This window comes from Aulostomus chinensis, chromosome 9 (assembly GCF_037954235.1).
Source record: "Aulostomus chinensis isolate RoL2024-O1b breed Wild chromosome 9, RoL_Achi_v1.0, whole genome shotgun sequence".
Classification (NCBI taxonomy): Eukaryota; Metazoa; Chordata; class Actinopteri; order Syngnathiformes; family Aulostomidae; genus Aulostomus; species Aulostomus chinensis.
The window spans coordinates 24,051,718-24,065,665 of NC_141328.1; the positions used below are offsets into that span (position 1 = coordinate 24,051,718).

At 42.0% G+C, this 13,948-nt stretch overlaps 1 protein-coding gene across 12 annotated transcripts in view; it reads right to left on the minus strand.

Annotated features, from left to right (window-relative positions):
* prdm16 (PR domain containing 16) overlaps window positions 1–13,948 on the minus strand; it is a 248,068-nt gene that overhangs the window by 172,814 nt on the left and 61,306 nt on the right. Inside the window, exon 1 of one of the 12 annotated variants that reach the window (XM_086214422.1) lies at window positions 5,277–5,561. The exons of the other annotated variants lie outside the window; for them this stretch is intronic. Within the exon in view, the coding sequence (XP_086070548.1) occupies window positions 5,277–5,313 (37 nt within the window). The 5' untranslated portion in view covers window positions 5,314–5,561. Of the gene's footprint in view, window positions 1–5,276; window positions 5,562–13,948 lie in introns of those variants that run through there. 12 annotated transcript variants of the gene reach the window in all.

A 13,948-nucleotide genomic window follows, 5' to 3' on the forward strand; every position in this document is an offset into this window, starting at 1 on the left:
AAGGGTTTGACCATTTATTAAACAAACATAATACTGAATATGAATTACTGAATAAACACTCGGCCTCTAAATTCTTAACCTTAATAATTACATACAGTTTAATTTGAATCAATCAAATTGGAATCAAAAATGATGACAAATGATGGATACAACAGCCACATATAACATCACATCAGAAAGATTTAGAGGTGGTTCCAATGTCCTGAGTTGTTTTCTATATTTTATGGCACGTTGACTAGGGATCCCTTATCCGAAGGCCAAAACAGCAGCAGCAGCAGCATTACACTGCAGCTGAGTTACAATGAAAGTGTTTTCCTGGAGATGAAAGGCAGCGAAGAAGAGAGAGAATCATAGTGCTAGAAATCATTACACGGTTGACTAACGGAGGAAAAGTTGTGTAAAAAAAAAAAAAAGAGACGAAACAGAGAACAATCAAGTCAAATTGAGCCATCCTCTAATAAATTAATGCTTCCAGCCCTTCAAGTAATTCCTGTTCGTCACATTTAAACTTGCAGTTTATTACCCACACAGGTGGAGGGGATCACAGGAGCTCGCTCGACTGTGTCTGTTTCAAAAATTTAGGACGAGTAAGCAGAACTGAGACAGTGTCCTCCACATTTCAAGGTAACATGAAGACTCTGCTGGAAAGAAAACGATTCATGAGTCGGCTCTCAGCAAATTTGAAGATATGGTTACAAAAGGCAATACATCTTTATTTGTATCGTATTATGTGAATCGAATGTGGACCATATGTTACTGCACCAGTGGCTTAACACTGAACTGACTGTAACCATGACCAAAATCTTCCCCCAACCCTCCTCCTCCACAAGCTACAAATTGACAAATTCACTGCAACGTAATGAACAGAGGTGTTTTTCTTTTCATGAACACAGAAGAGAGAGCAGTAATTGATTATATAAAATAGAAGGTATTTCAGTGAGCAGACGTAGATGAGGATGGAAAGAGGATTGCAAACTGTGAGTGCGCAGACAGAGGGATGAGGGACTCGCATCCCTCCAGCCTCCATAATCAAGCTCTGATGTAGCATATGAGGCTGTGCCAAGTGTGTGCTGATGCAATTAGTTCACTTTCAATCCTTCAAAATGACACAAATTGTCCTCAAATTAATTCAAATGCACACATCATGAAAGGAAGTCACGATTTGGTGAAAAAGTAAGGGGTGTTTTGTTTTTGTTTTTTCTCCCACAAAATCAGGACCGAGCTGGTGGACAGATAAATGCAAAATTTAAAAAAAAAAAAAATTAAAAAAAAACAACCACGGGTTCTTATATATCGCCTGACTGAGCTCGTCTTCACATGACCACAGCAGCCAGACAGTTGTTTTAAAGAGGACACGTCAAACTAGGAAAGCGCTCTCCTGCAGCTACGCACGTCTCAGGTTTCCAAACATGTTCTTCATAACAATAAAATAAAGATCTTCTCCATCAGGCCCTGTGTCCAGTGCTTCTGAAATGTAAAATTGGATAGAGAGATGAAGTCACTGCAGGCTGATCATCAGAACAGGAAATGACAACATGACGCCACACCATGGGCCTGTCATTTAAACCAGAGTCTCACCGGCTTCCAAATAAAGGGGATTTTAATCCAAATTGTTCCTCAATATATGCTGCAGTGTGGGATACAGTGACTGTTACACAGACAAACCCTTTCCTTTTTTGTTTGATAAGCCTATCAATTTCTGTGTTCATGCTTTAATGTGTGAACTCGGAGCTTTGCTATCCGACACACATTACAGCTGCACAGCAGAAATACACGAGAGCCTGCACATGCAGGACCCCTGAACTTTTAGCCAGAAGTTCAACATAGCTACCATTGTTGGATTTAAAGTGTTATGGGTTGGCTTTTATTACTTCTGTCAAAACATCAGATGCTCTTGAGCCACGCCAAGTTCCTGACTGGGAGTCGTCTCATAAAGGTCCTCGAATACAAAGATCAATAGCATATCAGGCCAGTAGCACGAGTCCATAGAGTCCAGACAGGGAAGGAGAGGCATGAGAGGGAAACTGTCACTAACTGAGAGCATTTGTTCAATAGATGAGGAGGTAGGTAGAGAGGCGAGGAGGAAGGGGAGCCTTTCTGCAAATTCAGCAAAAATGTACAAAGGGGGGGAAAAAAATCAGGTAGTGAAAGACGGTGTGGCTCTACCGCTCCTTTATTGAGCTGATTATGGAGACGGCCTCAGTCACTAAAACAGCTTTTGAAAATCAATAACCCGTGTTATGTTGTGGTTAAAATCAGCGTGGCTTCAAAACTTCCTGTTTCCCCACGTGTGAGAGAAGCTGTGACACGTTTTAATTATTTTGTTCATCCGGATACATATGTGAGAAAGTGTGTGTGTGTGTGTGTGTGTGTGTGTGTGTGTGTGTGCGCATATATACATATATGACAAACACACGCGCTGAAAAATGCCCACAAAAAAAAATGCGCCGTAAGTTTAAATGATCCAAATCAAGTCTATATGGGCCCAGCAGAATTTTATCAAAATAAAAGAGCTGTGAGCTGTGCAACACACGAGCAGTACTCTAAGGCTCAGACAAGCACAGGAGTTGGTCACTGCACAGATAAATTAACCTCTGTGGCTGCTTTTGACATCTGCATTCAGGTGCAAGAAAATATTTCATCTGGTGTTGACCTTCCGATTGCCTGTATTGATTTTGCATAGTTAGTCAGCCAGAGATGGATCAAAGCTTTTATTTGTCCACCAAAAGAAAAAAAATGACATCAGCTCTCAGAATTCATATGTAAAACATACTGGGGAAAAAGAATATTTACATTTTAATAATCAACTGATTGTTCTAGATAAAAAAAAAGATATTAAAAAAACAAGTGACGTAAATTCTTTTTAAAAAAATGCAAAATGAGTAAAACTTTATTTTTCAGACAAAGGCAGGTGATATTTATGAATCTTGTTCCAAAAAAAAAAAGCCAACATGTGAGACTATATAATCCAAACACGCTCCTGACCCAAAAAACATTATGTAAACGAAGCAGCTGCACACGCTGATCGATGCGAGCTTCCATTAAAACACGCACGCACGCACGCACGCACGCGCGCACACACACACATATTCCCACGTGTTGAGTCACACTTTTCTACAGAGTCTTGGCCTTCGGTGTATATGAGGGGCCGAGTGTTCAATTCAAAAATTAAAATACACAAGAGGATTAAAAATAATATGACAAAGCAGCTGACGCCAGTTCGAGGCTGCAAGAGTGTTGCACCTCGGCGACAGACGACGACGAAGAAGAAATGGGGGGGGGGGGGGGGGCTGCACTCCCACGCGTCGTTTTCAGAAGTTGTGGGCCTGCTTGTTTTGAATGTTAAAAAGAACAAGATAGTTTCTTTTCTCTTTTTTTCTCCTCCTGTCTGCTCTGCTTTTGTGTGTGAGCGCTCCGAGGCCTTGCTGGAGCCGCAGACCTCCACTGCTCCAGTGTGAGGGGGCTACAAAGCCAGGTATTTGTGTTCATTAGCACCCGGATCAACAGACTATCAAGGCTGTTTAGAGATCAAGACCAAGTGCAACTGCCGGCAGCCAGCACCCTCCTACACATCTTTAAGTACTTTTACTATCTACTGCATTTTTTCTCCCACTTTTTTTTTTAAACTAAAAACTCTACACGGAAACTTGATCACGTGGATCACGCTTGCACGTGAGCTCAGGTAATACCAAATACAGCAATAAACCGTCTTAGTATTACGATTATTATTAATATTAATAATAATGTAAATGCACGTGTACGAACCATTGATTTAAGGCAAAATAGAGCAGCTGAATTTATTTGAATAAAATGAAGGGAAATTCTTTTAAATGACAGGTTTCATGTTTGTTAAAAAAAAGTATTTCATTTAAGGTCTGATAAGTTTAAAAAAAATGTAGATGCTGCTTTTTTGAGGCTGAATTGTTTGGGGTTTTTTTTTTGTTTTTTTTTTAAACGAGTCTGGCGTTGAATTAAGCATCTGAGTGGTTTTGGCAAAGTTTTAAGGCCTATAAATATGCGTTCAAGCCACCCCAGTATATACAAGAATTGCAGGCACATTTTAAAAATAATTGTACTTCCTGAAAATTATGAATGCAAGGCTACGGTCGTTGTGCTGAAGTTCTGCACTGACATCAAACTACAAAACTAGTTCTTTTTTTTTTTAAATCAAAATAAAAATACAACCAGCATAGAAAACCATAAACACACATGCCAACAGGCCACCACAATTCAAGGGTTTATATCATCACCGCTAAATATTACAAAAAGAGGAAAAGGGCAGACTGGTCCACAGCAGAAAACATGCACTCATGCAGGAATTTCAAATAAATAAATAAATAAACGAGCCTCGTGAATCAACCCACCAACAATACACAAACTATCAAACAATAAACATGGTCCACCTCCAACAACTTAGTACTCATGTTCTCCAAAATGAATACATGATTTTTTTTCCGTGTGACGCGAGCAGCAGTCCACCAAGTACATGGGCGCTTTCTTGCACAGGACGCATTATTGATTGGCATTCCCTGGAGGAGGAACCAGTCCGCAGCAGTCCGAGGGCCCGGGGACAGACAAAGTTCAAGCGGAGCGATATCTTCTGCGGTTCGAGTAGCAACACAACAACAACAACAACAACACAATGTGCATTTAAAAAAATATATATTGCCGTTTCTTCTTCAAAAATCTCACGCTGGCGCGACGGTTTGCAGGCGAGGGCAGGAGTGCGCTGTGCTCTGCTCTGTGGGAGCTCTGCAGCAGCAGCAGCAGCAGCAGCAGGCTGAGCAGTGCCACAGCGCCCACTATTTCAAAAGCTGGGAACATAATTTCACAAGACTTGGAACGGCTCTATAAAAAGTTACAATGCATTTCGACAACTTTCTTGGTAACTTTCGGGGAAACGAGTCAGCGCCTCCGCTAAAGCCTCGACAGGCGAGAGGAGCAAATTAGAATCCTGGAGCGCAGATTTGAGCGGCGGTGTGTGTGTGTGTATCAGAGGAGTGTGTGCGGCTAAAGCACCAGCGGCGTTTTCACTCATCAGGCATGAAACTTTCAGGGAAGCGACACATCCAAGACCGCAGCATGCAGACACGGAGCACCCGGAGCGGGACACGTTTTTTAGCTGAAAAAGTTCTCCCCTGTCTGTGTGGACAAAGAGTCGCCCCCCTCCTCTCTTAAGGCTATGACAAATGACAAGGACACACTGGACATCTAGAAACCCCGGAGTTTGGAGCCGGCGGCTGAAAGCGTGAGGAAGGGGGAAAAAGAAGACCTACTTTTGGCTAGTTTTCTCGCCCTCGCCTTGGATCTCATCTTGTCGGTTTGTAGATTCCTCTCGTCGTCCTCCGTGAGCCCAGAAGCAGCAACAACACTATCTTCATCTCACCAGCATTGTCAGTTTGGACACCTTCGCACATGCGCACAGGCCATTCAATCTGACACCCTCGCCGGGGCCAAAAAACTTTCCAATGTATTCATCATCATCACTTTTTTTTGTCCTATCGTCTCCCCTTTAGATCACTTATCTCTTCCCCTCCTCCTCTTCCTCCTCCTCCTCCTGCGCTCTCCTCACCATCTCACCTTCTCTCCCTCCCCCCCTTCACATCCCCTTACCCACGTCCCCCTCCTCACCCCTTTCCAACCCACCCCATTCAGCTCCTGCCAGCACCCACTCGGATTTTTTACCCCTTTAACAGCGGCAACTTGGTTCTCTCCACCCGGCGACGGACGCAGAGGTACGGTCAGGTCACGGTTCTACAGCGAGAACTGTCATTAATCCTCCTTTTATTTGACTTTGTCACAATTTCTCACTTGTTTTTTTATTTACTTGTATTTGAAACTAAAGCAATTAAAAAATCTAATATACTTTTACATTTATTCAGAGGACAAACTATGTATTAAGAATGTTGGTGCTACTGTTATCATGTAGATATTTTTAGTCTTCATTTATTCACATGCAGGAGTTGATGGGTGCCCAGTTCAGTTCAGTTGAAGTTTGTGTGTGTGTGTGTGTGTGTGTGTGTGTGTGTGTGTGTGTGTGTGTGTGTGTGTGTGTGTGTGTGTAAACCTCGTTGCCCTCAGCAGCAGCAGCAGCAGCAGCAGCGGCGGCCAGCAGCTGTTTGACGCACGCACGGAGCCTCCACAATCATACAGGAGGGTTTTTTTCTTTCTTTCTTTCCTTGCAAATGTTCACTTTTTGTTTCATTCGTATTCGCAGTTTTTCCCTCTAAGTGCTCGGCTCCACTATCAGCACTGCTATAGAGTTAAGCGCAGTTAGGCTGAACGAAGTGGGATCGACTGCAGACTCTGTAAGTATGACTTTTGACTCGCACCTGTTTGTTTGTTGTTTGCTGCAGGCAGGAAGGTGGTGCATCCAGCTGTGGTGCAGCCTGCACGACTGTACAAGGTAGCCCAATGTTTGGATGTAGTTCTTCGAAATTTAGTTACTCATCGCGTACGTGATGCATTAGTTGTCCATTTATTTAAAACATTTATATTTAAATATATATACATTTTTATGAGATGCTATTTAGGTCATTCTCCTTTTTATTTTAATAAGATTAATTGACATTTTATTGGAAAATTTATCAACTGTACAACCAAATTCTTATTTTACTATTATTCCAACTGTTTATTTTATTCTTATTTTTGGATTTATTTTTTTGGCTGATCAAAATAATAGTATGATACATTCATATTTCATCATTTTATGAAAATAATAAAAGTGTTGGTGGCTGCTCCACACATGGTGCCTGGGCCTGTAGCCTGCATGTCATGTGGGAATGGTTTCCGTCTGGTTTGGCTAAATAAAGGCGGTTCAGTGTTGGAGCCTATTAACGATCGGTGATGATGGAGCGACTGCAGTCTGCTGGGAGAGCGCCGGGATTCATTCTCTGCACACTCATCACATTGTTGATTTAATTTTTTTTTACCTACTTTAAAAAAAACAACTTTTTTTTTATTATTATATTAATTTTGTACTGTCAAGTTTTTAAGGCCACATGTTTTGCTTTTATTAAATAGCGTTTTGGCTCAATGCAATCAAGTGTGTTTGACAATTTCCTTTGTTTTTTTTTAATTATTATAATGCACGCGGAACAACAATTGATTTGAACGAAGGCACGAGTTCATCAAATACGTCACAAGCGTGCTGGGCAGGAATCGCCATGGGATGTTTCCTGACGAAATGAAAAGCGTGATCATCCATCAATAATCATCAGCGGCAATTAGCATATATTATCTGCATATTAGGGAGTGTGTGTCTTGGCAATTTGACACGAGAGGATTAATTTCCTCTGATTTGCAAAAAAAAAAAATTAAAAATTGTAAAAGTGCAGAGGATGCCTCCATCGGGGAGAGGCAGGAGTTCCCTCCACACTTCAGATTTATCATTTCTTTCTGATAATTTGCACACAGTAATCCAACCAAGAAATAAACAGTAGGAATCAGTTTCAAAACGCGCTGGGAAAGACACCAGGATGCGTGGTCTTGCGGGGCGCAGAGGTCAGCACACGCACGCACGCACGCACGCGCGCACACACACACACACACAACAAAAAGACAGGAAGCAGGTCGATAAATAAATAATAAATGATGTGTGTACCGGTGCTGTACAAAGGTTTTGTTTATTCCTCGGTGTGTGAACAAAGAGCGGGACGCTGACGACAAGCTATCAATGATCCATTGTCTTAATCGATCAACCGTTATCGATACTGCGCCCTTCACTCAGCTTCAGACTGACAAATACTGGGGAGAAAAAAAAATAGGTAAAACTTTACGCAGCTTTTGTTGTTAAAATAATTTCCAGCAGCAGCAGCAGCAGCTCGACACAGTCCAGCCAGGCCTTTGAATCCCGCGTATTTCTACTTCTTGCACATCGGGTTGGACAAATGACTTCACGCGCTACAACACCTTTTTTAAAAGGAGCAATTAAGTGTGATTAGGCTCGCTAAGAAAAGTGTGGCCCGTTGGGGAACACCTCCTGCCATTTCAACATCGACCTCTACCGGGGTTGTGGAAACTCTGTGCAGGAGAACCTGGAGGGGTTTTTTTTTTTTTTTTTGGAGTGTTTCCTCCCGAGAAATGCGGTATTTTTTTCTTCAGTTGTTGTGTGGCTGGAAGGAGTGCATGAAGGCGGCGGCGGCAGCAGGGCTGGCTCGGTCCCCGGAAGAGAGAGAGTGAGAGAGCGAGAGAGAGTTAGGGAGAGAGAGAGAGAGAGCGAGCGAGAGAGGGCAAGAGAGAGAGAGAGAGAGAGAGCGAGCGAGAGAGAGAGAGCGAGAGAGAGGTGCTCCTGTTCAATCATCCGGATCCTTTAATCCGTCTAATTACACTGAAGAGGCGCGAATGAGAGGATCAGTTGACACAGACAACAAACAAACAAAACTTCGACGATCGAATAAGGCATTTTAGGAGTATTTGATCATGTTGCCTTTAATCTGTAACCAGGAAGCCTTTTTACCTGCGCCGGCTCCAGGGCGCGGAGCGACGTCTGGGGCAGGTATTGCACGCGTTCATGCACCTGTGTAGGGGTTCATGTGTGAGGGTCTCAATGGCTCAGGCAAACACACCTCCAGACCTCGACACTGAGGCAGGACAGTTGCATATCAGGATCAGATATCACACAATGCCCAAAGTATCATTTAGATTGATGATACCATTACGGTGATGCAGCATGACGTCTTTTCCTGGATTAAAGGGGCCCAACATTGACCAGGTAGCAGCCAAGCACACTCATATCGTGTTGGCTGCAGGCCGATTAACCAGCTGACCGATAGTAGCCATTACTAGTCGATATTACACCCCCCCCCCCTTTTTAAGTGGAGGCAGTCTTGCGCTGCGGTTCTGGCCAATAAAGTTATTCATTGCTGATCAGTAAGATGTTTTGTCTGTTTTGTCACAAGCATTTGAGGAATCATTGCAAAGACGTATATTTACACAAGTACTATTTCTCTTAATCACTATATATTTATATATGTATGTATATAGATATATACACACACATACATATATACATGTGTATATACGTACACACATAAATGTAAATATATACATGTACATGCATACATACATATGCATATATACACATATATTATACATATATACTGTACACATTATATACATATGTCATTATGCATAAAGACCATTGCATATCTGTGGGTCTGTATTTTAAAGGCTGTATTACAGTAAGAGTGATGTCATTTTCTAAAGTTACCAAACTGTTCCACCCATTCTGCCATTATTTTAACATTACTGATGGTTGCGTATTAAAAAATCTTCCGGTTTGTATTTTGTCAAATCACAAATAATTATCCCCACATTGCTCTCGTGTCTATATTGAGCTATTTGTTCAAATTTATCATGACATGTGATTTTGTAGATAATGGTTTGCTCTACTGAGGCCTGTGAACGAACGGTATAAAGTACAAATGATACAATTTGATGTTTAATTCCCCTCAATGTCACACTTAACACCTGGAAGGATCTCAAATCCTTCCCACCGAAAATAAATAATAATAATACAAGTTGCAAAAGCTGGCTCAGACCTGGAGGATCTTTGTAAAGACTACAGTGGCGCCACAGCCCGGAGCCCATTTCAGTAACGTCATTAAAATGGTGTGAAACGATTTAAAACAAAAACAAAAAACAAAAAAACAACCCAAAAAACGCTACTCCAATAAACCGTCCTCGGTGCCATCATCGTTCATCATTACGCATATCACACAAGCGTGCGCGTGCTCATTGGAGCCACACACACACACACACACACCCTTGAAACTCAAGCTTTATCCACGGTGGAAAAGGCTCCGGGTCTCTGACTTTAGCCGTTACGCGCAGATAACATCAGTGCGCATTAGACATGTGAACCGGAGCACCTCGCGGTCCGCGGGCCTGCGGATGAACGTCCAGGGAGCCCTGGGAGCATTGTAACTTCGTCAAATGAAATTCTGCCATCGTCGATATAACAGCGGAGTAAACATGATACACACACACACACACACACACACACACACACACACACACACACACACACACAGTGTGTGTCAGTGAGTGACAAGCACAATAAATTTAAAAAAAAACACACCAACAATGCCACTTTTCCACAGGTCGATGGGTAAAAATTCACTAGGATCTAAGCAGCTAATCAATGACAAATCCCTCCTCCTTTCTTCTCTAAAATATCAGTTCAGTTTGGCTTCACAGCAGGCCGAACCCCCCCCCCCCCCCCAAAAAAAAAGTCCCCCAGAAGCGAGCGGTCATGGTGAAGTAGCCAGGGTAATTATTAGCCATTAATTGGGTTCAGGACCTTGGTGCATATGATTGGGAAATGGGAAATCTGACCGCTAATCCAAGACGTTTCTTTGGGGCCTTCTAAGTTGCTGTTAATATGCTGTCAGAAATAGACGCTGCGTGGCTGCACCACGGCCACCGATGTTCAGCAATATCAAGGTTAGAGGCCAGCGACAGACACACACACACACACACACACACACACACACACACACACACACACACACACACACACACACAGCAGCAGCAGCAGCAGCAGCAGCAGAAACTGCAGAAGCGCTCAAGGCTCTCCAGCTTCACATCTGTGGAGATGAAAAAAAGAAAAGAAAAAAGAAACAGTTGCAAATAATTATGCGCGTCTGTGCGCGTCACAAGCGTCTTCGTTAATAATCAGTAAAACTGGTTGGTAAAAATTTAAATCTGATATTCAGTTCTGGCTGGAGCAGAAAAATACCGCTAAATGTTGTGGCTGAGATATCTGTTGAGTAAAACGAGCCACAATTGATGATCAAATTCATTATTTATTCACTCATATTTATGGGTCATATTTTGGATTTTGATCCCGCTGCACTTGATCGACCAGAGCCAACGCAAAAAGAAGTGATGAAATAATCAATATCTTCTATTTCGTAGACCTGATAAAAGAATATGTATATTATGTCAATACTGAAATATGAGATTTGACATCGTCGTGTTCGAATTCTGTTCTGAAAGAAAAACAAATACAAACGACGTCTCACGTGACGATCAGTTTGCATGATGTTAAAGTTCTGATAGGGAACTTGGTTTACCTAAAAAAAATAAACGTATAAATTAAATGTTTATTAGAAGAAGGAAAAAAAAAAAAAGCAAGCCGTGCCATCGTCATTAATGTTCTTGCTTTTAATTAATCGCTCGTTAATGTCGCCATCCATTTCCCCGCAGACCAGAGGAGCGAGGAACCGACAACCCCGCCAAACAAATGCACATTAAAATATCGCCGGGAGGCTGCAGTGAAAATTACCCCGATGTAGAAACGACCTTAATATGATGTAATCAATCACGCTGTCTGCTGGGACACTTGGAATCACAATGTTAATCTTTGAGTTGGGAGCGGCAGCGAGAAAATAGCCTGTCATATTTTACAACTCAGCCAAAGAGCAGCACACACGGTTGACGTCGGTTCGGTGTCACGTAGAGCTACCGGAGGAGTACGGAGGCTCCGCGGCGCTGCTGGAGAAAATACCTTCATAGAGAGTCTCTACAGGAGGATGGCAACAAACAGAGAGAAAGGCCAAAAGGCCTTCGGAGCCTTTATTTAAGACAGGATTTAAAAAATTTAAAAAAATCTAAAAAATAAAAAAATCTGACACCTCTGTGACGTCAACATGTTTGTAACTACAGGCAAAGCAATGACAATAATTTGTTTGAATATTTGTGTTAATGTCATAAAATCCTAAATAAATCATTAAATTGACTGCCATGCTTGTGTTGAAAAAGCCGAATATCAGCAATGTGAGGAGTGTTGAGGCCGATTTGATTATAATTTATACTAAATTAATTCAAAAACAAAAATAATCATTAACAGAAAATATATTTGAGTGTCTTAGCTAAATTTCAAATTATATATATATATATATATATATATATATATATATATAGTCATTGTAAACATGGTGTCATTTGATAGCTGGGAGGAGCTTTCACAGTTGTACTTCAGTTGAAATGAATAAAAGGCTCCTGGAGGATAATCAGGTAGGATATGATTGGATAAACCCGTGATTAGAGCAGAAATATAAGCTTCTGTAGACAGAAATATCCCTGGCTCAACCTGCCACTGACAGCAGTCCAGTAGGTAGCAAACACACACAGTTTTAGCACCAAGATCATACACACAACTTGGCAGGCGGCAAAAAGCTCATGTGGGCAGCATCAAGTGCTGAGGCCAGTTCATGTTATCATTAACAACTGTGGACAGACAGAACAAGCCGAGCCCACAAGTGTCCATTTCACACCAGGCTGGCACGGTGGCGGGCTTGGACTCCAGAGAGCGCTCTGCCACCCCCTCAGCAGACTTCTGAAGCGCACCAGCTCCTGGGATTTCTGGTTCTCATCTTTGAAACAAACCAACCTTGAAGGTCCAATACGAGATTTGTGTTCTCGCCTCCTGTAAAGATCAGATCTGGGATTCTGTTCTCATCATACCATCTTCAGAGAATACTTCTCACCGCTACTGGATGAAACGGAGAGGCCATACAGGGAAACCTGCTGGATGCCACTATGACAGTTACTGTTTTGGCAGTGATATTCTTACATGTCTACAGTAACAGCAGGGGTGTGATGAGGTTAACGTGAACTGCTTCATTTTACTCTTATTTACAAAAATGGCTCAAATTATTTGCAGCATCAAAACCCAACATGTTTCGATGTCCGTTCTATCAAACTCCTCTCAGGCAAATCTACAGGACATAGCAACGAGTCCAGATCCCACAGTCGTCTCATAACGGCCCTGATCATAACACTGAATGTGGGGAGTGACGTCACTGCAGCCAGCGGGGGCCTCACAACACACACACACACACACACACACACACACACACACACACACACACACACACACCACTGAAAATGCTTAGCAGAGACACGGGAGAGCCTCAGTGTTGGAATTATTTCCTCAGCTCAATCTTTTGGGAAAATCCAGCTATGCAGATTTACAGAACACAACACAAAGCACTTCCACATTACCTGCAATATTCCAGCTGATTCCACATTATTTCATGACAGTGGGTATAAGGCGATGACACTAATAATTTAGTTGGGTGTATACCTCTCATATGAATCCAAAGTAGCAGCAGCAGAGTTGTCATCTCTTAAGCAAACCCACAAGTCTTGTTGACATTCTCAGCCTAAAGGGACCTGCTTTTCAGTAATATGGTTTCACTGCCAAGGTATGCGGACCCTCAGTCCAAGGGGCACGGCCGGGGATTTCGGCAAATTAAAAAAACGGGGGGAAAAAACTTAAACTCAATGTGATGCACACACAATCTTTCCCTTACATCCAGTACCGTGCAACTGAGTGCTGTGGGGTGTACTGTACTTGCAAATCGCAGTATGGGCAACTGCAACTTTCATAATGCAGGACTGCACAATATTTGTGGGAATTTAATTTTTGTTAAAAAAAAAAAAATTCCATTCAAATTAAATATTGTGGTGGTGCAGATATGTCCTGAATACACATCATATTCTGCAGACTGAAGACAACATCTTCATTTGATAGAGATTCCCATTAAAATGACACCATTGTAACTTTAATGTTTTTCCATGAAGATCGTAAAAATTAAAATTCCCTTTAATAAAGCAAATCAAAGATTATTTTTTTTTTGGAATCATGCTGCTGAATTTTGAGCTTTTTAAAGTTTCAAGTAAGAACAACCAAAAAACATCGGTCAACTGAACATTCAGCCTGACATCCCAAACCACGCAACACCAAAAACTCTGTAACCCAAAACCGACCAATTAAGTCTGCAAATAGCAAACAAATCCAGCAGGTCTCCAGCATCATTTCCACAGAGATTAGACTCTCATTCCCGTTCAGACTCCTGTTGTCCGGCAGTAACTGTCTACGTTACTTGTTTGTTTGTTTTGTTGCAGGGCGTGTAAGTGAGCTGGTTCTACGTCGGTG